The 25,209-nt window shown below is 47.9% G+C and overlaps 1 protein-coding gene across 4 annotated transcripts in view; it reads left to right on the top strand.

The window, feature by feature from the left end:
* Window positions 1-25,209, top strand: part of PPP3CC (protein phosphatase 3 catalytic subunit gamma) — a 35,111-nt gene that overhangs the window by 8,000 nt on the left and 1,902 nt on the right. For 2 of the 4 annotated variants that reach the window (XM_076359042.1, XM_076359039.1), the window contains exons 2-13: window positions 8,172-8,369; window positions 8,667-8,791; window positions 14,794-14,905; window positions 16,942-17,087; window positions 17,268-17,407; window positions 17,986-18,063; window positions 18,158-18,252; window positions 18,947-19,072; window positions 20,027-20,104; window positions 20,926-20,952; window positions 21,872-21,953; window positions 22,424-22,521. In XM_076359042.1, the coding sequence (XP_076215157.1) occupies window positions 8,172-8,369; window positions 8,667-8,791; window positions 14,794-14,905; window positions 16,942-17,087; window positions 17,268-17,407; window positions 17,986-18,063; window positions 18,158-18,252; window positions 18,947-19,072; window positions 20,027-20,104; window positions 20,926-20,952; window positions 21,872-21,953; window positions 22,424-22,521 (1,305 nt within the window). The remainder of the gene's footprint in view (window positions 1-8,171; window positions 8,370-8,666; window positions 8,792-14,793; window positions 14,906-16,941; window positions 17,088-17,267; window positions 17,408-17,985; window positions 18,064-18,157; window positions 18,253-18,946; window positions 19,073-20,026; window positions 20,105-20,925; window positions 20,953-21,871; window positions 21,954-22,423; window positions 22,522-25,209) is intronic. The other 2 variants (XM_076359043.1, XM_076359041.1) reach the window with 1 other exon arrangement.

Genomic DNA, 25,209 nt, shown 5'->3' with positions numbered 1-25,209 from the left:
GCTTGAGGGTCTCAAAAGAGATTTTTTTTTTTTCCCAGGCTGGCATTGAGGGCTTATGTGCTCTCCTTGACAGTAGCTGGTGAGCTGGCACTCGGTGATGTAAGGAGCCCGCGTCCCCAGCAGAGGACTTGGCTTTGGACAGATTGTCTCAATGACAATCCCAGGCAAATCCGCATCAGTGCTGGTCATTAAGAGAGGGACCTACGCATAGCAATGCGGGCGCTGGAAACTTGACGGACCTTGCAAGCAAGTACAATTTTAATGTCTGCATTGCTCCCAAGGAGGCTGAGGAAATTCAGTGCCCGACGAGGGCATTTTTGAGACAGTCTCTGAGCCGCAGAGCGCTTTGGCAAGAGCAAGACTAACACTGCAGCGTGGATCTGGGTCTCGACTGCGGCCGAGGTTCGGCTTCATTTTCGGTGGCAGGGCAGGAACCCCGGCGTGAGGAACCGATTGATGCGGGGAAAGCTTTGCGGGCGGCTCTCCTGGCTGAGAGCTGGGTGGCTGATGTGCGGTGACAGTCTTAAGTCGCCTCTGTTCTAATTAAATACTCCCAGTTTTAATCTCACCTGGCTCCTTGAGGAGCGTGGAGAGGGAGCAGAGTGCCAGCTCCACCTCGTGGGTCGGCAGCCCGGCAAGGGGCCATCGTAGCTGCCTCTGAGCTTGCCTACCGTGGCAATCCTTGGCACACAACTCTGTCGGTGAACCCTCCTTGAGTAGCTGCAGTTTACTTTGGCAAAGGCACCTCTTTTTTTTTTCCTAGTCTGATAACAGTACTGTCGGTGCTAGATGTTTTGCCAGCAGAAGAACAGTTTAAGGATAACTACCTTCTATCCCGATTAAAATTTTTAGGAGTCCATGAGCACAGTTCAGGTAGCTATAGGTTTTAGGGGCTGTATGGCTTCCAAAATGCACAGATGGACTTTGATTTAGGTAGCTTTTATGATTTTCTAGTCTCTTGGCATTGCATTTAGTATTTCTGCGGGTCCGTGGGAGCTTTAAGCGTGGCCTGGGTTATGCTCGTTTGGCACACATTAAGTTTGTATTTGCATTTTGCTACACAGGACTGTCACTTGCTTTTTTTGGAATTAAATGCACCTGGCTTCTGCATAGACTGTGTGTGCCAGATTCTAGCAACCGAGAGTCAACGTGGCCTCAAAATTTGGGTGTTACTCCTTGAATGACTGAAAGGTAGTTGATAAGGTAAAGACAGATTTGCTGAGGGGAATGGTTCAGTTGATTAGTCTTTCTCAGTTTCACTCGACTCTAGTATTGTGATGACTGTGTCTCTCCCCTGTTGAAGAAATCATCCGGCTTGGTAGAATTTGGTGTACAATACAGATATTTTTAGGTTTATTGTGAGGAGATATTCTGGTTGACCTACAAAAAGGAATCTGGCTCAAGGTAAGGAGCAGAGCGAGCTCTCTGGACCAGTTGCACACTGGGAGGCTGGCTTGAGCTCCAGCAGCACAAGCTCTCACTAGTTTCGGATAAAACTGGGGCGTTATGAACTGCATTTAATGCTCCTCTATATTTGAAGGAGGTACCATTCAGTAGGAATTTACACTTGCAAAATGGATGAGAAAGATACCCGAAGTCTTGTGTGCCAAATACTCTCTGTTAACGGGGACGGGGCGTGTGATGGTTTTGGTTGATGCTCAGCGCAGGAGCTGTGTGCAGGGCTGGGTCCTCCTGCAGCTCTTCCAGGGCTGAGAAACAAAACTCTTTTTTTTTTTTGCTCCATTCTGTGAGTGCTTGGAGCCTCTGCAACCCCGGGTCTCCTACTCATCGTGGAAAAAGGAAAATTGCTACCCTCAGAAGAGTAGAAAGAACATGCAAAAGTTTGGAGGAGGGCAGACAGAAATGGCAGTAGTAATCTTTTCTAGCTCTTGCTGCGTTTATGCAAGGAAGGTGTTTGCTTTACTTGCTGACCCTTCTGAGATATTAATGTTATTTATGTTAGCACAATCCAGCGGCAAGGGGAGAAGTTAGTTATTTTCTCAGGTGGTAGGAGGCTGGAGGAGCAATACGTTTGCTCCACTTCGTGATCACTTTCTTTCCACATAGCTTCTGTAGCTGGAGAGCAGTAGTTCTCTGACACAGCAGGGTCAGGGCGCCTGTGCCAGCACTGCTTCAGACCGAAAAATGACACAAGATTGTTTGTCAGGGCTTGGTCCAGGCTTTGAAAAATTGGTATCAAGCATACATCTGTTATTGCAGACTCTCATGTAAACTCGCCCTGAAGCACCCCAAGGGAGAGAAAATTTCATGCAAACCAGTGTAGGGATTCTTAAAGCAAAGACATCTTGGCATTTTATGACCAGAAATTTGTGTGGTTCATAATTTCAAGAAAATAAAGATTATTCCATGGAAAATTGGGTAGTTGCTACTAAATATTAGGACTAACAGCAGGTTTGAATTTGCCTCTAGCTGCTGAGGTTCAACCCATCCTTGCTTTTGGTCTGGAGCCCCTAATAGAGAAGCACTGAAGCAGGCTGGCTGGAGCGTTGCTGTAGGTAATGATGGCATCCATCACTTGCCTTCAAGGGTTTGTTCCCTGTTAATGACTGTGAAAGCTCTGCACGATCCTGAAACTTAAGCTTTCTGCAAGCACAAAATGGCATTGCTGTTGCCTTTCGTTGCTGAACTTCTCCAGGTTATTGTCTCTCTGCTGGCTCTGAGCCCTGGATTCAACTTTGAATAGACGAATGTAGGTTAGGTGTGAATGCGAATAGGAATGTCTGATAAAAATAACATTGGGCTATTTGGAAATTGGGGGGGGGGGGAACCCTGACCTGCTGCTCATGCTATGCACAGCTCAACCCAGGAGGCAGCTTTCTCTCCGCCTTTCAAAGGGAATACGGCTGGCTCCAAAGCAGACTTTTCGCTGTGAACGTTTCTACCTTTGACAGCCGGGTCCGGCTTCCTCGGCGGCCAGATCTCTGTTGTGGCAGATGGACATCTGTCATCCCCAATCGTCAAACCCTTAGCTGAACGTCAGTCAAATATTTCAGATGCCTTCCAGCACAGGTGGAGAGGGTGCAGTAATTGGAAGCTGTTAGTACCTTACGTCATGTGTCTGAGCATAAGAAAAGACAGCTTTTACTTGTGCTTAGTTTTGTCTGAGCTATACTGACTGCTTCAGAATGCCCAAAATGTACTTTTTTTGCTCCCCAAAGTGCATCTGTAACCATCTGTTCGACTATCTATCTGTAATACCGTTCGTTTGATGAGGAGCTAGCAGGGAAAGGGAGCTATTGCATTCAGTGCCCTTCAGATTCACTCCCAGATGGGTGTCAGGAGTTGCAGAGAGATCTCTCTCAAGTTTATTATCGAGCATTTTTAGTCCTGGATGATTTTTTGGACTTGAAGCCCCAGGTGCCCCAGGGTGAGAGGACACCTCCTTTTCATTAGAAACCCAACCACTCAGGGAATAAACCGAGTTTTGCTGTAGCTGCCACTTCAGGCAAATAGCACTTGCTCCTTTTTCAGTAATGAATCTCGCTTTGTTGCTTTGTACAGTCATCCAAGGGACTCTCAGATATATAAACAATAATTTGAGGATCACTTTGTTTTCTCTTCCATGGTACTGGCTCTTTTCTAGAAGTGTGGATCGGTCAGCTCTGCTCTGTCTGCTGCTACTGCCTCCAGTCCTGGGAGGAGAGGATCTTTGCTTCGTTTCAACCGCTCTCTTACGAAGATGCACGATAGATTACGTGGTCCGACCCAATCCGTGCTGGAAGAGCTGTGATGAAGCTTAATAGGGGCATAGCTTAAATACAAATGTAAAATAGAGCACGGGCTTCTCTCCTGGAGGAATATAGGCTTTGTGCACCGAGGGGCAAATGAATGGGCTGTGAGCGCTCTGATTTTGTAGAGTTGGTGGTAGAGAAGCAGCTTTTTGTCAAATTCTCCCATCTGTAACTATCCATGTCCTCTCGGAGTGCTGCGAATACCCTCTTGCTCCTGGACTGGCAAATAAAATCTGTGTTAATTTTGTAGTAAACGGTGTCTTGCACCATAGTCTAGCAAAGATACCGCGGTCCTCTCACTTTTACTGGATTTCCTCAAGCACAGCTGACCTTTTAATCCATTTTACACCTCCAAAGTTCACTTGCATTTGTGTCCTTTTGTTTGTGGTTTGGCATGCAGCGTATGTCCTGTTAGTAGAGTGGGAACTGTAGTCTTTTCTCAGGAGCAATCTACAGAGTGTGTTTTGATGCCCTTGCAAAATTGTAAGTCCCAGACCTAAAGATTTCGCTATTTAAACTAGACTGGGTGCAACACATGGTTTTGTATACAAAGGGAAGGTGGCACGAAGATCACAGCACTTGCTCCTCGCAATGTTGTGAATATTTTATCCATCATTTTTGTTAATCATTGCCTGCGGGCAGTGCGCGGAAGGAGCTGGCTCTGAGGATTAGTTTGGCACGCTGTATCTTTGCGCTGCTTGGGCAGTCTGTGACTAGCCACAGCATTTTTTTGTGAGATACGGGGTTATTTCTCTGTTTTGCAGATAGGAGCAGGAAGCGGGCAAGACTCTTCCACCCTTCTCAGTGCCCTGGGGGTGCAAGATTTCAGGTCAGCTTTTGCTCTGACGGCCGTGCCGGCGCTGCTCCCGCTGTCTGTGAGCCCAGGCTGGCGGCAGGAGGAGCCCCCTTCCTCCGCACCCTCCTGCTGTGCTGATCAATCCAACAGAATTGAGCAATAATAAAGATAAAATTCAGATCTTTAAAAAAAAAAAAAGTGGATATTTGTGCGTCAGATAACCTCTTGCACCGTGTTGACTGAAGCCCTTACACAGGTTATGCTGGCTAACCGGATTACTTGCTTTGACAACACTAATTACTTAAGTACTCGTCCTCATCCCCTGCTGCGTGGGGGAAACGGGCATCGCTGGGTTTCGGTTTTGCCTGCGCTCGGGCTCCAGTGCATCCTTCTCCTGACTCTCTGGTGCATGGAGGATTTTTTCATGCAACCCCCACGAAGCTTTTGAAGTGCTCGACAGCTCTGGGTGCGCCGCGGCACGAGTGTCTGCTCCAGCACTGCACGACCGGCTCGGGGAATGGAGAAATCTTTTTTGGGGTGGGTTAGCAGGAAGCACAGCGAGTAGAAAACTGGCGATGTGGAGTAATCCCTTGCCTAGGGTGAGGTCTTTGCTCTGTGTGTGCATCCCCGGGACAGCGCTGGTCTCTCTAGCATCTCTGGAGCAGGTTTTTCTCCCTGCTCTCCATGCTGGCTGCAGCTTGGCTGGCAGACAGGCACAGCAGAGGAGAAGCCGGTTCCTTATCGTGCCCAGCTCCTTGTGGGAGTGGAGCCGTGCAAAGCCAGCGAGGGAACTTACATAAAAGTTCTTGGCTGCTCACATCGGCGTATCTTGCATAACTCCCCTCGCTAGGGCTACCAAGAAAAGGCAAAGCAGACCATGCCAGGAGCTTTTCATGGATCTCTTCTGAATTGTGTGACGGGCAGTACTGCTCTTGTGGTCGCATGCCGTCTCCATTAAGCTTTCTGCCCCGACTTCTGTGGGCTTTTTACTTTGTTAGGGTGGCTCCGGAGTCGGTGGCCGTGTTTGAAGGCCTGGGACGATGGGGAATATGGAGCTGAACGGTTCCTATTTCTCTGTTCTCTTCCTTATAAATCATTTGACCTTCAAGCGCTCTCTCGCTTCCCTTGGAGTCAGATGGCAGATGCTAGGACAACTGCCCAGTTTGTAGAAGTACTTACAAATTGTTTTCCAGTCACTTAATGGCAGTGAGTCCCAAAGCCTCCCTTGCCCCTCGCTCCGAGACCCGTGCCCACGTTTCCACCCAGCTCCTTTTGGCCTCCCTTGTTCCAGCTGAACCTATTTGTGTCAGACCTGCAGCTTCCCTCTGCCTCCTCCCGCAGTGCAAACGCTGCCATCCTTACACAGATCCAGAGAGTGCGGGGGGGGGGGGGGAATATGTGAAATTCTGCAAAATGTCAAGTTTTTCATCGGTAACCAGAGGGGTCACTTTTTTTTTCCCTTTTGGCTGTAGAGACGAGCAATATACGCAGTAAAAAAATGTTGTCCAACCTGTGTTGGCATAAGTAGGGGTCTTGCTTAAACCTCTTTAATTGGCGGCTCTGTGAAGAAAGCGCTGTGTGTGCCCTGGACCGTTCAAGGCATGCGGGGCACTTAGCAAGTACCCAGCAGAGCAAAGCTTCCAAAGCGACCGATGAAAGAGGGCCACCTTATTGCGGGCACCGGCTCCCCTTTCATTATACCCGCTCTTGTTCTCCTCTGTCCTACATTTCACATTATTTGAAAATTGATGTTCAGCTGCAAAGAATCTCTTGTGCTGCCTCTCTGCTTTTTCTCTCTGCCCCATGAGTTTCCAAGCTAAATAGCTGCTCTATTTGCATTTAAAAGAGATCGGTTGCATTACTGTTAGTCACTGTATTATTTGGCCAGCGCTGTGGTTTTGCCTGTTAAATTCAACATAGTTTGGCATATGGGATGTCTTTACTGGGTGACGGGTAAGGACATCAACTTCATTTGCGTATCAGATATTTTTCTTCTCTAGCTGGATTACAGTTAAGTGCAAATCTGTCTTTCACCACATGACATGATCGCATCAGAAGCGGGAGATGTGGAAGCGATGGTACATTATCTAGTGAGTGGGTTTCGTTACACGCGGCGTGTGTTGGAGGTACTGCTTACTCGGAAGCAGGCTGGCACCGGAATCATTAAAATGGCTGTCAAAGGCCCGTTTGCCTTCCAGATTTTGAGGTGGTCTGGAGGATGCCCAGCAAAGATCGGGCAGTCTGTCCGGCCGCTTGCAGTCTTACGGACAGCGGTGCCTCCAAGACCTTTTGCAGAGGTGTGCCGTGTCCCTAATGCCAGGAGGGTGAGCGGCAGCTCCCTGCGGTACCTGCACTAGGGTAAGAGGCTTTTCTTGGGGCTGTGCGTGCCGCTGGGCGTGCAGCACGAGTGCGCAACGCCCCAGGGAGCATCCCAAAGCAAAACCCATCCCAGCATCTCGTCCTCATCCATACTGCAGGATCGCTCCCTCGGCAAGGCTTGGTCGTAATGGTTTTGGTCCTGCTGTGACCGGGGGGTGTTGAAAAGGCTGAACCCAGAGGACTGAGGAGATGCTGGTTATTCGAGATGTTTTGAGAAGGAAATGGACTCCGGGACCTGAGACGATCTCTACGCTGCATCGCTGCGATAAGATGCAAATTGCTCTGTGGTGCGCGGGAGCCGCCGGCAGCGGGGCCGCGTGTTTGGGGCTGTTTGACAGGATTTTTACGTCCAGTTTTTCTCTTTTTCCCGAACATCCAGGCCTCCTTCCTGGAATTTATTTTAAATCAAGACACTATATAGCATTTAAATATTATGCAGGGGTCGTTTGTTCTCCATCTTTTTCTTTTTTAAATTAGCCAGACCCAGGAGAAGGTAGATGAGGAAGTCAGATGGGTCTCGCTTGTAACTATTATTTTTGTTTCATATGCTTCCTTTCTGCTAGAGATCACCTTCTCACAGATAATACAGTTGCCTAGCATGAAAATAATAATAATGGTGTTGGATGGGGTGTTTTTCTGTCTAGATTTAAAAACCAGGGAACGTGTTACAAGTAGATGAGGCCTTAACTTGCCTTAAACGTTGGATTCCATCAAGATTTACCAAGTACTAAGCTTGGGGTTAAGCTTTTTGAAGTGGCCCGTACTGAGGGGTGCGAGGTTGTTACCTGGTAAAGGCAGCTTCTGCTTTACGGGTATGTGCGGTTTCCTCATAAACGAGAATTTTGCATATTGGTCCTCCTGCCTCAATTGCTAGTCCCTGGGAACCGGTGTGTTTTTCTCCTGCTTTTGCTGATATTTGCATGCAGTCCTGTTTTAGTGCAACATTGTGATGACAACTGTCCCCACCGAATTAGGAGACAGCTTTGGTGCCCGCGTTTTCTGCGGATGCATATGGCATTTAGTCTGCATGCGGTGGTTTTTTAAACATGCTGAGGGGTGTATTCAGTTGCTCTGGCAGCATAGCTTTTCTTCTTTCAGTATCTGAGAGCATAATTTCAGTGAAAGTATGTTTCTGAGTGTATGCTCATCTTGAGGCTTGGAACGAAAGCCTCCTGCTGAAAAGACTGTAATTCTTTCCTCCCCGAAAAGAGACGTGTTGCTAACTTCTTCACTTCCATTTCCAGCTGTCCCATTTCCTCCCACGCAGCGGCTCACTCTGAAGGAGGTGTTTGAGGATGGGAAGCCTAGGCTTGACGTCCTGAAGAGCCACTTGATAAAGGAAGGGCGCCTGGAAGAGGATGCTGCGCTGAAGATCATCAACGATGGGGCTGCCATCCTTAGGCACGAGAAGACAATGATTGAAGTGGAGGCTCCGATCACAGGTCAGAGAGCTTTCTGTGGCTGGAGTCCTAAATAAGGGCCATCTAGGAAACATGAGCTGCTCAAAGCGGCAGGTTTTCTGCTGTGTTCCTTCCACCAGCAAGGTTTTTAAATTGCCTGAAAGCTCAGAAGAGAGGATTTTGCTGGTGTAGATTGAGTACATCTTTGCAGAAGCTGGATGTAAAGCAGGGGTGGCTTGGGTCAGAGCACAGCCATGCTATGCTCCTTGTTGCTGTCATGACCTTTCTTTTCTTAGCATGTAATTCTGTCCCTCTTTTGTGCTGCTCTTCCTCCCCTAGTGTGCGGTGACATTCATGGGCAGTTTTTTGACCTGATGAAGTTGTTTGAAGTTGGAGGATCACCCAATAACACCCGCTACCTCTTCCTGGGAGACTACGTGGACAGAGGCTACTTCAGTATAGAGGTGACAAAGTTGAGCCTGGGGCTGCTAGTACTAAACTAACCGAGACTGTTGAACTAAACACTAAATACAGACCTCTCTCATGCTGGATTTTATGCTCTAGTCTAGGTTTGCATGCAAGGAAAAACATGTTGTAGGTCACTTACGGTATGATTTTTGGCAGAAAAGTGATGTCCAAATGTCATGATTTTGAATTGGATCCTCACCCAGTGACAGAGTTAAACAGCAGCAGTGGGGTTAACGACTAAACTCTGGCTTCTGAACTCGAGTTTTAATATCACTTGTAGCTGTCAGTCAGGGGAACAAGAGGGAGAGTTGATTGTATGTTGCAGGCAACAGGATCCTACCAGGCAGTGGGAAGCAAATGTTTAAAAACTTGCAGGATTCAGCTTAGCAGGGAAAAGAAAGCGCTACACTACTGAGTCACTGCTTCCCTACAGTCCCCCTGAAAGCATCAGCCTTGCAGTGCCAGAGACAGGGTCAGGAGAAAGGAGCAATAAATCACCTGGGCTGTTGTACATCTCGCTGTGACCCAGGAGCTTAGTGCCGAGGCATTTAATTGTGTATCTAGCCATGCTGTGCCCGTGTGACAATCTGCCTTGTCACAATAACGCTGTCACCTTACAGACATCGGCCGAACATCTGGCGTCGTGTTAGGATTTTGCAGCTCTGTGGGATGCCACCGACCAAGTATTGAGTAACACTGCGAATTGTTGGTCTTAAAGGGCAAAGTAATCGATGGGTCCCCGTGGTTGCTGCTGGCTCACTGAAGGCCTGGGAGCGACAGAGCAGGCAGTACGGGAGAGCTGTTAGCAAATGCTGCAAACCCCAAGGGATTGCAGCCTTCTGGTTTCGCAGAGGCAGAGCCGGGTGGAAAAGGAGTGCTTATTCCAGTTGGAGGCAACGTAATGGGGGGCATTTGGGGAAACGGGGGCATGAAAGGTGGTAAAACTGGCCTGGAATAACAGAGTAAGTGGTTTCTTTTTGAAGAGGGAGGGTGCATACCACGATGCAGGAATAGCTGAGCGGAGGAATCTTTCTCAGTTAAATTTTGGGGAGGAACTCTCACAGGCAGCGATGAAGGCGGTTAATGCAAGTGCTTCTCTGAAGGATTCTGCAGAGGATTTAGGAGGGTACCGCTGAAGGCTTGTGCTTTAGCAGCATTCTGGCTTACTTCCAGCCTTGCGCTTCGTGTGTTGCTAAATACTGACAGCGAGCCAAGGTGTGACGACGAGCAGTTTCCGGGGTAGCGGGGACGGATGCTCGAAAGGTGGGGTTGTGGCTGTTGGGATTTCTGGTGGTGCTGGCAGGAGGAGCCCCGTAACCCCTGGGGAGGAAGGGGAAGGACAGGCATCTGACTGCTTGTTTAAATGGCTTGGCTTGCGCAAATTGGGTTTGCAGTTTAGGTGTATTTACCTGGAAAAGAGATTATATTATAGCAGAGCAACTCTTTACTGAGATAAGATGTGGATTTTTTTTTTTTTTGTATTAACCAAGAAACCTTCAAACGAGAGTTGTCGTACCCTGTGCCTACACATGAATTTTACAGATCCTGGGTGGTGAAGTGCTTCTCCCACTCTGCTCTTACCCTGCGATTGATCTGACATGGGGGTTTTACTCCCAGGTCTGCAGAAGTGAGTGCCTGAGTTGGGGATCGATGCCCTCATCTCTCTATGCTGTGATAGTACGGAGGAATTCCAGGGGGATGGACGATGAGTCCGCCTTGGAGAACAGAGGTGTTTTTTTTTTTTTTTTTTTTGAGGAGGAAGGTCTGAAAATTATAGGTAAACCATCTGTTGTGGCCTGACACTGACCGAGGGCCTGTGCCAGGCAGCCCGGTGTTTTCGGGCTCGAGAGCCTTGGGACAGTTGGTCTTTGTCAGCTCTGAGCAGAAAGTTTTTATTTCATGCTGCTCTTGACTCTCCTCCTTCCCCTTTCCCCCCGTGTCTGCAGAGGGAAAGCCACCGAGCGCTCCGTTACCCCACAGAGCTAGCATTGATCTTTCACGAATCAGGGTGGGCTTTGATTAGTACATGCGGGGGCTGATCCAAATGTCACTGATAAAGCAGAATCTAGAAGGCTTGATTCCCTTGTTCCTATTGATGTGTGCCTCTTCTTTCCACCTACTGCAAAGTGCAGCCGATGTGTTTTAAGAGATTCCCACCTGGGTGTGCAGAAACTGGTTTCTATAGTGAAACAACAGGAGGTTTGCAGCTGGTGGGGAGGATCGCTACAAGCAAAGAGTTAACAATGCCGAATGGGTGTCTTTGCATTATATTTTTTTTTTTTTAAAGACTGCTATAAAATGCAAAGCTGTAGCAGCTGGACTCTGAAGTGTGGAGATTGCTGATCTGTGAGCGTTTCGGGTTTTGGAGTTTTGATCGCTGTATCCCGGAGGCTCAGGTGATGGAAAGGCATCCAGGTTTCCCTGTGCTTTCACCGCTGGGAAGGTGGAGAGAGCCAGTGTCATCAGGCTTTCATGAGTCACCGCACAAGCTTGTGCATCCATGTACTGGGTGGGGAATATTATCGAGTGCCTGCCCAGAGCAGCTGATAATCATGACCTTTTAACTGAATGAAATAGGAGGTAATTGTATAATTGCATCCTGATGCAGGCAATCAGGAAACAAGATGCAAAACTGGGGGCCAAGGAGGTGTTAAGGTAAACTGTGTTGCTTGTTAGCAGCCCAAATAACCCTTGCAAGCTTTCCCCATTGCTGTGAGTATTTGGTTGTCAGGGTAAAAGGAGCAGTTTGTGGCTCAGACAAAACCTTTAAAAACCCCAAAAGCCTCTGTTCATCAACTCAGCTGGATGTCTTCAACAAATTATTTCTGGGCCTCTGGCTTAGGGAAATTCTCATTTAAAAACGTTCATTCCCAGTAAGTATAATGAGGCCATGAAGCGTGGTTTGGTTGGGTTTGTTTTTTTTTTTTTAAAGAAAAAAGTTGTGGGGTGAGAGGGAAGGGAAGCAACTGTGTGAAAGCTGAGACGGCTGATGTCTAGTGGAAGAGGACTCTGCAAAGCGTTTGCTTTCAGTCCGTGCCACAAAGCCCCCTGCGACAGCGAGACTAACCGGCCACGGACTCAAACGTTGTAGGGAAGGGTGACAGGCAGCACGGAAATGGGGCTGAACACCTCCATTTGGAGATGCTGATGAGACAGCATCCTGACGAAGGATTCTCTCGTCAGTCTGCAGGTGGGAAAGATGCTTCCTTCAAAGTGCTTTAAGCTTTTAGTTACATCTCCTAGCCCTTACACAAGAGAGGTCTGTGCCCATGTTAGTCAATGAGGGACCATCCTGGTCCGTGAAGCCAGAACTGCCGGAATACAATGAATAGAATTGTTTTATTAAATTACGAAGTGAAACAATTATTATGACCAAAAATTGAATCTATGGAAAGAGTAGATTTATCAGTAAAGATGGCATGATAATGGCATACACCTTTGCCAGGCTAGCTTTTCAAATCCAGTTACAATGGGACACATGATTGTTGCCTAATTACGGAATTGTATGTACGGTAATCTTGCCAGGATTGAATGCACCGTTTTATCCAGAGTAATATTAAAGAGATCCAGTCAATGTCGTAAGGTGCGAGCGAAGGTAGATTCGTGGGCCAAACATGGGACCGGGATGCAGGAGTTTTGCCGTGCTGTTTCTTCTGTGCCTGCTCCGGGAAGAGCTGGCAGGCTCGATGTTTATAACTTTATTGTAAATGCCGGGTTTTGTAAATGGTATGAGAGATTACGGTGTGGCTTGTGGCGGGCAGGTTTGGCAGCAGCCCCTCTTGCTGTCGCTTTGGGTTGCGGGTAGCAATTCCTCTCGCAGTTCCCCCCACCGTGACCTGCTGAGCTTTCCCCTTGTGAGTGAAAGGGGAGGAATCAAATGGGGGCACGGGCGCGAATGCTTGGCTTTGGGCTTCAAACCGATAGGCAGAATAGGGGGAGAAGTAGAGTATTTAGGCCTAGTAAGCCATAATTGTCTGGAGTTGCTACTAGGCTATTGTAAACACGCAGTAATCAATTCCTGGGCACAGTGCCTTGAAAGTCTGGGAAAGGGATCTGTACAAAACGCCAGGAAGCATCTGAGGCATGCGAGTGCAGAAAACTCCCTCGTTCCAGCTCCTCCGGAGCTCACGAGGGCTGTTGAATGTCCTTTACTCATCGTTACCCCACTAGTACCTGGCAGCCCCCCACGTCCTTGTGAAATAGCTGCAAACCACGGGGAACTGCAGCGATACTGGAGACGTTTGCTCTTGACGTCTGTGGTTTGCTTGCTGCGTGTGTCCAGGAAGAATTGTGGTGCCGAGTGACTCCGTTCACTTCCATTTCACTTTAAAACACTTCGAATGTATTTTTAAATATCTCTTCTGCAAGTTGCTGACCTTCTGTACAGCCCAAATCCTCCTCTTTGTTGATGGCGTGTCTCTACTTCCTTGCTTTGCTTTGAACCAGTGATGCCAGGGCTGGTTGCTTTCTCCAGTCTTTAGCCGGTCGCTTGGTTCGTTTATAGTGACTTTCACTTTTCAGTTCTCATGCTATCCCAGAAAAGTGACGTTTAGGTTGCAAACACAGGAGGTTAAAGCTTTAAATCACAGAATAATTATAAATGGTTTTGTTGGGAACATGTTAACAGATGCAGTAAAACATTAGTTTTGCTAGCCTTAACTACAGCTTATATTACCTGCCACTGGCCCTGTTTCTGTTCAGTTTTAAAATTCAGAATTTGCTGTCCCGTCTTTCTTTGTGGGGTTGAATTCTGAGTTAGATGCAGACGGGTGCTTTACAGCTCCTTGGGGTTTTAGGGATCCCTGCATGTAGCTGGAATGACTAATGTATAGCTTACCTTGCAGGTTCAGTGCTTAAATACAATATCTAAGGTGTCTGTACTGGAAACTAACTTGAAACTGGTTTATTTTGGTTCTGGAGGTTGTTTCCATGCCACAGCAGCTGGTTCCCGGAGATCTGTGCACCAGATCAGCAATGTTTTTAAGTGTAAAACTGTTGACAGACTTCATGGTTCATGTTCTCAAAGTGCGCCGTTTCTGTAGCATGTCAGCCTAAAGGGTAAGCTCTTATTAGAGACTTTAATCCAGATCTTCAAGCTTGCTGTCATTATGGGTTGTCCTTCCAGCACTCAAAATCAACAAGGGAAATGTGGTAACATTTCCCCATGCTGGATATCTGCTGATTTAGCTGTCAGCTTGACAACGTATAGCGCAGAAGGGTAAGCGCACTTGCTTTCCAGCCCTTCCCTTCTTCACGTAGCCTCTTTGGAAAGCCACCATGAAATATTTCTGGGAGCCTGCTGCAAATGATTGTTTCAGTTTGACTTTGGTCTGCACCTCATCAAAGACGATCTTTTTACAGGTGTTGCTGCTCAGATAGGGGATGTGGAAAGCCCTCTTCAAAGCCAGAAGGCTTTACTAAGCTTGTTTTTTGGTGAGGCTTTTCCTGTTTTGAACTTGAACTTCACATGACTGTAAGCGTAAGCAGAAAAACAGAGCGGGGGGGGAATTCAGTGGGGAAGATCAAGTTTAATTTTTCTAATGTTTAATATACTTGATAAAATGTCTATCAAGATGGCTGTCTGTTACACTTGATGGTCTCTGGTTTCGATTGCAGTGGGACATCTGGAGCGCACATCTCGCTGCGCAGCTGGTTTTGCTTTGCTGCTCTGAAAATGGGTGCTTTTTGCTTTGGTTTCTGCTGGAAGGAAAAGCTGCCCCCACCCAGCCCAGAGCCGGTTTCAGTTGAACGCAATCTCATTTGTCACTTCTCCAACTCAGGCCTAATATAGAGAAATGCTCAGTGTGGCTTTCCCCCACTGGTGAAGTTGGCCAAGATAAGATCTACTGCCGATTATGGAGCTGGGTTTCTATCAGGGTTCCACTTTGAATGCAGCTTGTTGGGTGTCTTCCCAGAAACACTTAGTGAAGTCTACGGATGATTAGTGCCCTATAAAAGGTTTTTATTACATGCCATCTCCTCCTTCCCTTTCTTGCAGTGTGTGCTGTATTTATGGAGTTTAAAGATAAATCATCCCAAAACGTTGTTCCTCCTTCGAGGGAACCATGAGTGCAGGCACCTCACAGAATACTTCACCTTTAAGCAGGAATGTAAGTATCAGCAGCGTAAGGATTTAAATATATTGTGTTGTGACCAGGTGTGGGTCTTAATTTTTGTGCCTGCCACGAGTGGTATAGTTAGCTCTGGAGCTGTAAAAACCTGTCATCTTTTTTTCCTGCATACTTAGCTCTTCTCCTGTTTCAGCTCCTGCTAAAAGGAAAAAAAGCCAAATATATAAGTCCTGTAAAGTACTGAGTGCATGTTGATGTGGCCTTCTGGTTACAAAGAATGAGCGTGGATGGAAGAAATGCGAACGCATCTTCCCTGTCTTGCTGATGAGCCAGTTGCACGCACCCCCCCTCCCTGACTTTCAGGCCCAGCAACATATAATTACTGCCAAATGACTTTCAGCTCCAGATTGTGCAGCTGGGATCAGTGATTACAATTGGAAGCAAATAAAGGATTTGTTCCTCCGTGTTTGCACTAGGGAGAATCATTACCTTTAAGATCATTTTAGTTGAGTTAAAGATAGTTTCATGCAGCATTTACATATTTTTAAACCAACGGTGATGAAAGGTCAGGGAATGACCCCTCTCCCCGGAGGATGACAGTCATTCCTCCAAGCAATAAAAAAGGTATACACTAGCAACATGCAGTTCTCTATTAGGGAATAGTTGCTCAAGGACCCGACCTCAAGGAATAGTTATGGGCAAGGCACAAGTCCGATCTTCAGCCCTTCAGCTCTGGATGCTGCTGGACAGGGTAAGGCTGATAGGTACCGAGATAATGACATCTGTTTACTCAGAAATGAGTTGGAAAACACCAGCCAGTTCTCTGCTGGATACTCTAGTCATCAGATGGTGGTAGATGAGCTCCTGTTGAGCTGGGCTCAATTTGAACCAGAAAGCCAGAGGTGATGGGGGTTTTTTCCCCCTTTGGAAAACAGAAGATACTGCCTTTCCACTTCCTGTATCGTAGCGTGCAGCTGAAAAAACCTGTTAGTATCTCTGAAATAAAGCTGGAGGAAAGGTAAACTTTCCATTCGTGCACTTTTTTGCTTTAGCCAGAGATGGATTTTATAGCAGTAAAGGGGCTTTCTCGAAGGTCTGGCTATGTTAACATATTGCTGCCCTGCGAAGGGGCTGCAGATGCAAGAAGACAGGCGCTTGACGTACAGTGATCTCTGTTCCTGCTCTCTGTTCTAACGGGAGGTGTGGAGAGATATTTCTGAACATACTTGGAGGCTTGCTGTAAAAGCTAAGCTGCTTTCGGAAAGGCCGTGTTATCTCTGTTTAATGTATTGAAACATCCTCTTCACCTCTGTTAAGGTGAGGCATCCAGCGGGGACTGTGATCATTGGTAGCCCTGAAAGATCCTGTGTGAAGGTTCATTTAACTGCAGGCATCTTGGTCAAATTCTGACTCAAAGCACTCGTGTCCAGCCGAAAAGGCAATTCCTATCTTAAATGATTGTGTAATATTGCTGTGCCAAATTAAACAGCTGCTGCACTTCCCAGTGTCTAATCTGCCTAGCAGCTAGGCTGGTAAGACTCTTTGAGTCTAGAGGTGCAGTATGAATGTAGGAAAGCGACGGGATGGCTTTATTAGTATCCCAAGTTTTCTATTACAGTGGCAAGCGCCTAGCCTCTTTTCTATGTTAATCTTAGCGCAGGTGTTCTAGAAAATAGCTTGAAGGGAGATTAATATTCTTGACCATGTCCAGATTACTGTGAAGCCTTTTCGTCTTCGTGTCCAACAAGCATTTTCTAAGTCAGCATTTTCACTAATACACGGGTGCAAAGTTCGACTTGGTGGGCCATAGGCATAGAGTTTCCGTATCACCTGAGGAGTTAGGTTCCTTGAACTTGCTTATCAGCACTTTGGCTGATCAAAGCTTTGCTTAATGCTTCTTATATCATGTAGGTTTGGATGCATGAATGACTCCCCCTTTAAAAAGAAAAAAGAAAAGAAAAGATTTAAAAAAAAAAAAAAGCTTCTGCTTTCAGCCTGAGCAGTCTTTGTTGTGCAAATGGGTAAATTAATTCAGTTCTTCCCTCTCTTCCTCCCCCTGCCCCTCATCTTTCCAGGTCGAATCAAGTATTCGGAGCGAGTGTATGATGCGTGTATGGATACATTTGACTGTCTTCCTCTTGCTGCCCTCTTAAACCAGCAATTTCTGTGTGTTCATGGAGGACTGTCTCCAGAAATCACGTGTCTAGATGACATTAGGAAAGTAAGTAATCTCCGTGGTCCTTTCACATAGCTTACAAGTAATAGTGTGGTTAATGGCTTGCTTGATTCCTGCATGGAGTTCCAGGTTGAGGCTCCTGTGCTCTGCATGTCCACACCGTAGGTGTGTGTATGCTGCTGCAGCTCTCACCAGCATTGTCCTGATTTTGTGTACGTTTTTCAGTTAGACAGGTTTAAGGAGCCTCCGGCCTTTGGTCCAATGTGTGACCTGCTCTGGTCCGATCCATCGGAGGATTACGGCAATGAGAAAACACTGGAGCATTTTGCCCACAACACTGTTCGAGGCTGCTCCTATTTCTACAGGTAAGTGGTGTTTTAGGGGGCTCTGATGGACTAGGGTTTTTTGTCTCCCCTTACACTAAGGTGTATGGGGAGATAAATTGCTATTCACATCACTCTGTGGGACTTCACAGTGTACCTGGCTCTGAAATAGTCTTCAGTTGGCTCTAATGCACAAAATCTTGTTTGTTTTTTCTTCTCCTGTAATATTGAGCTCTCTTTGGATATGTTGCTCTATGAAATTGTGGTATCGGACAGCAGAGATGCTTCTTTTAGCTGGCAGGGTGCCTTTTGAATGGTTTTCAGGCACTGGACAGTACCAGGAGCTCTAGGAAATAATCTTTTCCTGTCTAAAAGAGAAGCATTTGTGCTGACAGACCACTTGTAACCCGGCTGATAGGGAGGATTTGGCACCAGCGGTCTGTTTAACAGAATGCATTGCAATTAATTTTGGAATGATCTAATACATACTGGCCTTGTTTGGGGATGCTGGACACAAACTGAATGGATGCTGCAAGTGGCTGGTTCCTGAAACCAAGACCATGGGTGTTATCTGCTCTCCTGCGCTACGTGCTAATGTATACTTGCTTTTTGTTTTCCAGTTATCCTGCAGTTTGTGAATTTTTGCAGAACAATAGTTTGTTATCTGTAATCCGAGCTCACGAAGCCCAGGACGCTGGGTAAGTGCTGCAGCCTGGTAGCTGAGCAGGCTCCGTCTGCGTTCGTGCTATCCTTAGCAAGACCAGTATGTTTAACACTTGACCTGTTTTTCAGGTACCGAATGTACAGGAAGAGCCAGACAACAGGCTTTCCATCATTAATCACAATCTTCTCTGCACCAAATTACCTAGATGTCTATAACAACAAGGGTAAGGCTGGCAAGGCCAGGGCTCTGCTGCTGTTCGGATGTCAGTACTGTCCTCGCGCGCTTAGGAAATCCCTCTCCGTCTTCCCTTGCCTTGCCCGCTCTGCCCTCTCTTCTGGTTGCATTCTTATGCATGAAATGAAAAAGAGCTTTATATGTTAAACTGACGGCAGCTGGGGAGCTGGAAGTGGCTGGGTTCTCTGACTCGAAGACTTGATGTATTACTGTGGCAATTAGCTGTCAAGTTATAAAGCCTAGAATAATGCTTTCATTTCCAGCCACATGACAACTAAGCGCTATTGATGAATGCTGCCATAAAAGAGAAGCTGCTAGTATAGGCAAGCTTTTAACTTCACTGTGCCCCTAAAACCGTATTGAGTATGATGGGGAACGTTCCTCAGCTGTGGGGTTTTTTTGCCACTTGCTTGGGATCTTGTCCCTGTGTTCATCACTTCTGATTTGCATAAATTTTAACAGCTTTGTTAAATTGTCCTTCACTATTAGGATGAGCTTTAGTGAAACAACGTAATGGGTAAACTGAAAAATATTGCTTAAGCCGCCTCATTTTGGAGAGCTGGTAGTTTGATTCTGCATGAGTGCAACCTCTTGTTGGTAATGAAGTTTCATTAGTGCAGGTACAGCTCCCAGAAGTTGACAGTGCCTATGGACATGTGTTGTCTTTCCTTTCTCTCTCCCAGCTGCTGTACTGAAATATGAAAACAATGTCATGAACATCAGGCAGTTCAACTGTTCCCCTCATCCGTACTGGCTTCCAAACTTCATGGATGTCTTCACATGGTCTTTGCCTTTCGTAGGGGAAAAGGGTAAGAGATATTTGGATTTCTGTTACGAGTTGCCCAGTGACTGGTCACAGTACCCTGAGTGTTAGAAACCTGTCCCACGGGCTATTAAATGTGTTGGGAGAGTGTTGTGACTCATTAATATCAGATAGCACTGGAAAGTAGTTCAGGTTCAAGGAGATCTGCGTAATACTGGGTAAAGTTCACGTGAAAATAATTGTTGATATCTGTTTTAGAAAGCTTTTCCCGATAAAATGATCCTGTCTTGCTATTTCTGCATTGCTGATGGAGCCGATCTTGGGTGGTGTGGCCCCACCTCAGAATTTGGAGACATTTCTCTTGCTCTGGGTTTGCAACAGAGAAATTAAAATCTCCTGTTGGCTTGCGGCCCACCAAAAAGGAAGCATTCACTTCAGTTTAAAGGCTTATTTCATTCTGAAGGAGGCGAGGCAGCTTAAAATATGACCAAGACTTTGCCTCAATTTCTCAGCGAAAGGGTTTTTACCTCTCCTGGTGAGTTTAAATTCCGCTCCAGCGTTGTATGTTTGGAGTATGACTTAAAGGTCTGAAGCGCCAAAGGTTTTGTGACTTTGAGGAACCAAAGGTTGAATTCCCCCCAGACTTGACTTTCTTGGAGCCAGGTGGCCTGTTGTGCGGGTCGGGGTGGGGAGGTGGGACCTTCACAGCGGGCCCAGGCTGTTCTGCATGAATGTTGGCACCCCGCTCCCCACGTCTGTTTCATCTGTGATGTGCTTGGACTGCATCCACCTCCTTGGCAGAAGGTGTAAAGTATGTCGTCTGCTCTGGGTACTGCTGCGAGGTACCAGCAGTATGCGGCTAAAAGTGTCTTTGGGCTTCCACTTCCAGAGTATAAATGACCTTGAAATCGTTTGCTTGTCCAGCTCGTCCTCCAAATACCTCTGTCTGCCAAGCGTGCGCACCGGGCCTCTCTAATCTTCCTGTCTGTACTTTTTACAGTCACAGAAATGCTCGTTAACATCCTCAACATATGCTCCGATGATGAGTTGATTTCAGATGGTGATGAGACATTGGAAGGTAAAAAAACGCTGTTACGACCGAGCTGGTAACAGTGGGGGGGTGAAGGTGGGGAAGGTGTATGATGCTAGCTCAAGAGTGATCAGCACTTGATTTATAGCTGGATGCCCAGCCAGGGTCTCCAGTTCCTTTTTGGCCAACCCTTGTGCAGTTCTGGGTAGGAAGCTTTTTTTTTTTCCCTTTGCTATTCAGTCACAGAGAAATTAAATTATATTCACTGCGACAGACTCTTCTTGCCAGCTACTCTGGAGAATGGCTTCCTGCTCCTTACAGAGACTGCTTCCCAAGTGGTTATTTTTTCCCCAATTCAAAATTTTCTGCACCAAAATATCTACCCAATCTTCTCATCTGTTGCAGTGAACTCCTCTGTAAAGTGGCTTCTCGTGTCACCCCAAAAAAAGTAGAATGCAGTTTTTGGCCCTGGTTTTAAGCTATGAAAGGGACAAAACAGTTGCTGAGCTGATCTGCAGTTTCTATATCGGGGGGATCACTTGAGAGCGAGGTGATGGCCCAGAGGAAGCTCAGGCGCAGGCGTGGGGCATGCAGCGAGAAGTGGGGCCGTGAGCATGCACGGGGGGGTCCGGGGGAGCTGCCTGTACAGACGCCTGTAGGGTGGAGGACAGTCAGTCCCGCAGAGAAGCAGAACACCATTGTGGTACAACAGGGTGCCGCTGCTTCGGTCAACAGGTTGAGACTTTAACCCGCTTCTCCCATTGCATTTCGTTTTTGGTTTTTTTCTTTCTCCCTCCCATGAAAATTAAATTTGTTTCTTCTATCTCTGTCTTCATCTACTTGTTTCTTGGTGTCTCCTCTCCCTGAAGATCACTACATTTCAAGCTATCAGAAAGGTACCCAGCTAGAATTTGCTACGAGCTTAATTTTCACTGCCTGTGCCACCAGATTCCTTGGAGTGGATTTGAATAGCTGACTAGTTGGGCAGTCTCTTCATCCCCTTTCAGTTTTAACATAAGCGCCGTGTGTTTTTTAACCCTTCTGCGTTCCTCCAGGAACTTGAGAAACGGGGTCACGTTTCTATCTGACTTCTGAATGCAGCCACTTAGTGCATGGCTGAGCCATCGGTGCATGTTAGACCTCCGGTTTGGCTTGTACTGTCCTAATGTGTAGTTGGGCCATGTGAGGAATCTCAGCTGAGAGGAGATGTATTTGTTACCTCTTTTACTTTGATTTTTGTTTGTTTTCAGTTACCCTCCATGCTTTTCTCTCATGTTCGGTCTGTATAGCGGAAGGGGAGTTCACATATCTCACTTTGTGTTTGTGTGGGGTCAAAGCAGAGTTGCAAGGCTCCGGCCAGCCGTTCACTGTGCGCGTTGGATGCCAAAGCTGATGCTTGCGTGACACTCCTCCCCGCGGCGAGCACAGCCCGGTGTTCTGCGGTGTTCATCAGCAGTCAGATTCGTCAGTGTTCTGCCTTGCAAAACTGTGTCTACATGGCTGAGTCATTTGTGTTACATCCTGTGTAGTGTGATCAAACCTGGTGAGCTTCGAACAAGACCTATCCGATCTGTTTCCTTTGGTGGTTCTACTCTCTTTAGACCTTTAAGTCCGTGTGTCATCTCGTTGGTGTTGCCCTTCTCACTGCCATCCTGACCGCCATCCTCTCAGCACTGTTCTCTCAAGAGTGTAGCTGTGAATCTGTAAACCATGATTTCTTTTCCTGGAGTCAGGCAGGTGCTTCATATTGACATTACCTGTGCCTGGAGAGCAGGAAACCTTAAACATGCTGGTGGTTTTTTTTCTCTCCCTAAGGTGGGACAACAGTCCGTAAAGAGATCATCAGGAACAAGATTAGAGCCATTGGGAAGATGGCGCGTGTCTTCTCGGTTCTTCGGTAAGGAAGAAGCTTGTGATTTGGGGTTTGGGTAACGGGGGACGTTGGTCAGGCTGCTCCGGGCAGGCGGAGTCCTGCTGGGGAAAAATCTTACGAGACTGTTGCTTCAGAGTAGATGGCAAAGGCTCGAGGTGGTGGTTTCTGTATGCCTGGTGGTCTGACTCTTGGAAACCTTCATCTCAAGCACCGTCACCTTTGCCAGCAGAAATGCTGCTGACTAGGTATATTTAGCCCCTTCAGGATGCATTTGCTGCGCCGTAGCTCTGGTGCGTCGTGGCTGAGTAAGCAGAGGTCCTGTATTTACGAGGCAGGGTTGCGCTCAGTGCCCAGCAGATCGGACGCGCGCTGCCTGTGGTCAGCACAGGGCAGACTCTGGCTTTCATGCCGCTCGCCACTAACAGTCTTGCGTGGATCTAACTGAGCATTGCATCGATCTCTCAGTAACCGGTTGCGTTGCCTCTTACTTGCAGAGAGGAGAGCGAGAGCGTGCTGACTCTCAAAGGCCTGACTCCCACAGGTACACTGCCCCTGGGAGTGCTCTCAGGGGGGAGGCAGACCCTACAGACTGGTGAGTATGAACGATCCTCTTCTCTGCAACACTGCATCCCCTCTGCAGTTTTATACCTGGTCTTCAGCTGCCCCGAAAACCGTTCGATCGGTTCCCGTAGGCGTAATTCGGGGTGCCAGGGGACCCGAGAGGTGGTTCAGGCCCACGGGGAGGAAGGATTCAGAAATAGGAAAAAGCAGAAATGTAGGTGGGGATGTGGAGAGCCTTCCAAGATGTCCCTGTATACCCTCGAGGAGGGGAACGCGAGGGAAAAAAGACAACAAACAGCATCCCGCCTAAAGCATGTGTATTGCTTTATTGTATGTTTCTGCAACAATTTTTATCATTTATTTCCCTTCTAACGCTGCATGATAAGTATCCTCTGCTTCACCTCTCTGCTGCTGTTGTGTGATAGCGTATATATGAATGTAATAGTAAACACGCCTGCTTGTTTGTTCTTTGTTAAACAAAACCCCTTCTTCGATTTTGACCCTATGAAACTGTGAATCCCAAACAGAGGAAGCTTAGCTTTAGTTGAAGGAAGGAGATTCTTCCAGGCCTGTATGTTTCATATTAAGACTTCTCTCGGCCCCCTGGTTTTGATCTGTTTTTGGAGGTTTCTCTTCTGTGCTTGCTGGCAAATACTTTGCTCCCTCCCTCAGCAGCCAACTGGTCTGTCTTAATAGTGTGCTGAGAGCAGGACTGAGCTAGCGATCTGCGTGCTTTAAACTCGCAGGGCAGGGAGATTGGCTGATGGTCAGGGAATGAGTTATCATAGTAACATGTGTCCCCAGAGGGAATCCTGTAATCTAGTGTTTTAATCCTTTCCTGCCGCCAGCCTTTGAATGCTGGCGTCTAACCAGCCTGCTTTCCCCTTGCTATCAGCGCTGGGTAATTTCCTGCGGGCTCAGAAGAGAGGGCTTGTTCTGGGATTGCCTTGCCTTGATTAAATAGTTCACAAGTGAGAAACGTGTAAATATTGCTGCCCGCTCCTGGGGATGGGGAGGGATGCGGTATCGCTCCCAAACTCATAGGTTTCTCTGCCTGCAGAGGAGTATGATTTTTTTTTTTTTCTTTTTTTTATAGCAACCACAATGGTTTCTGTCGCCCCAGTTCTGCTGGAGGTATGGGAACAGAGCCTGAGTGGGAAGGCGGCTGTTACAGCTCGAGCAGCCAGCTCGCTCGTGGTGCCGCAGCTCTGCCCCTATAGCTGACAGTGCAGGGAGCGGGTCGTGCTGCGACGCTCTCCTGCACCTTCCCCTCTCGGGGGCTGGGGGGGTGTCCTCTAAGGGGCTCCCCCGAGTAAGGAAGCTGAGATTTGTGCATCTCCCTGAGACAGGACAAACAAGCTGGACCTTTGCTGCTGCCTTACCTGACCCTGCCTGCCGCCTCCTCCCGTGGCTGCGGGCTTCCCACCCCTTGCTGTTCCCGGCACCCCGTGCTCCCCTCAGCAGCACCCTGCTTTTCGTGCCCTTCTCACGCTCCTTTCCCCGTCGTGCCTCCTTCTCTCACCCCTTCCCGTTTCACATGTCCCTTCGCACCGCGCCGTCTGCTCGCAGCAGCCTCCTGGTGAACGTACAGGCGCTCCTTCAGCAGCCGTGCTGGGAGCCCGTCTGCTCGGCAGGGAGAGGAGGGGGCTGCACCCCTTTTGGGGTGCCTCTGCACCCCAAAAGAGGAGAGACAGGGCTGCAGGTAGCAGTGGCGGGGCCCCTTCCCTCCCTGAGCCTCCTGCCAACCTTTCGCAGCACGGCTTAGCAAAATCGGCTGAGTAAAGTCACCGAATCTGGAGCAAAGATGCTCAGCTACAACTCCATTCTTCCTCCATGGCCTCTCAGGGACCAAGTGGCCTTTGTATTGTGTCCAAAGCAAAAAAACTGTGGCGTTTTGAGGCTAAAAGCAGGGGATCTGTTCTAGGGAAGGGCCTCCTCCCAGATGTTGAGGCAGGGACTACCAAAACTTGGACAGCTGCTGCAGCAGATTTAGGAAGGGGGACGTTGCTCAGCTTTATGGTGCCTTGTTGCTTGGTAACACTTTTAGGAGGTGGAGCTGAAGCCAAACTGGATTTGAAGCATCAGCCTGGCTTTTATGTTATAATTCAAGGCATCGGGAGCGGAGCAGCCTGGTATCGGCTGCTGCCTGCCCTCCCCCGCAGAACAAACTGCCCCTCTCTTCCCCGCTGCTCCGAAAAGTCATCACGTCCCTCGGGGTCACTTCCCTCATGTTGGCTCTGGTGGTTGGGGCTTTGCTGTGGGATGAATTCCACATAATTTACCTTCTGAAGGTGGCCAGGGTGCCCTAGAGCCACTGAACTGGGAGCAGGGGGGCTGTAAATGCAAGTGGAGACCCATGGCTTAGTCCGAGACTATTGCTGTCCTTGCCGTGGGACGCCTGCATGCCCGAGCCCTCCAGCGCATGCAGCAGCGAGCCATCTCTCTGCTTCTCTGTTTCTTTCCATCGGATTTATCTGTGTGACGAGTCCAGCGAACGTGAGGAAAGGAGACTCCCCCGTGTCAGTGCTCAGCAGACGCTAAACCCGAGGGAGTCCCCTTCCAGCCTTCCTCTCAAGCTCCTGTCACCTTTTTTCCTCTTGCCAGTTGGTTTTGATTACGGTCGTCTCCACTGGGGCTGGGAGGCTGTGGGCTCTGCGTTCGCAAGCGATGATGTTCGATCACTCACTGTCACTCTTTTTTTCTGTCTTCATTTTTGCAT

The sequence above is a fragment of the Aptenodytes patagonicus genome, chromosome 24, assembly GCF_965638725.1.
Source record: "Aptenodytes patagonicus chromosome 24, bAptPat1.pri.cur, whole genome shotgun sequence".
NCBI classification, from domain to species: Eukaryota; Metazoa; Chordata; class Aves; order Sphenisciformes; family Spheniscidae; genus Aptenodytes; species Aptenodytes patagonicus.
This window is presented reverse-complemented; position numbering and strand designations above follow the sequence as displayed.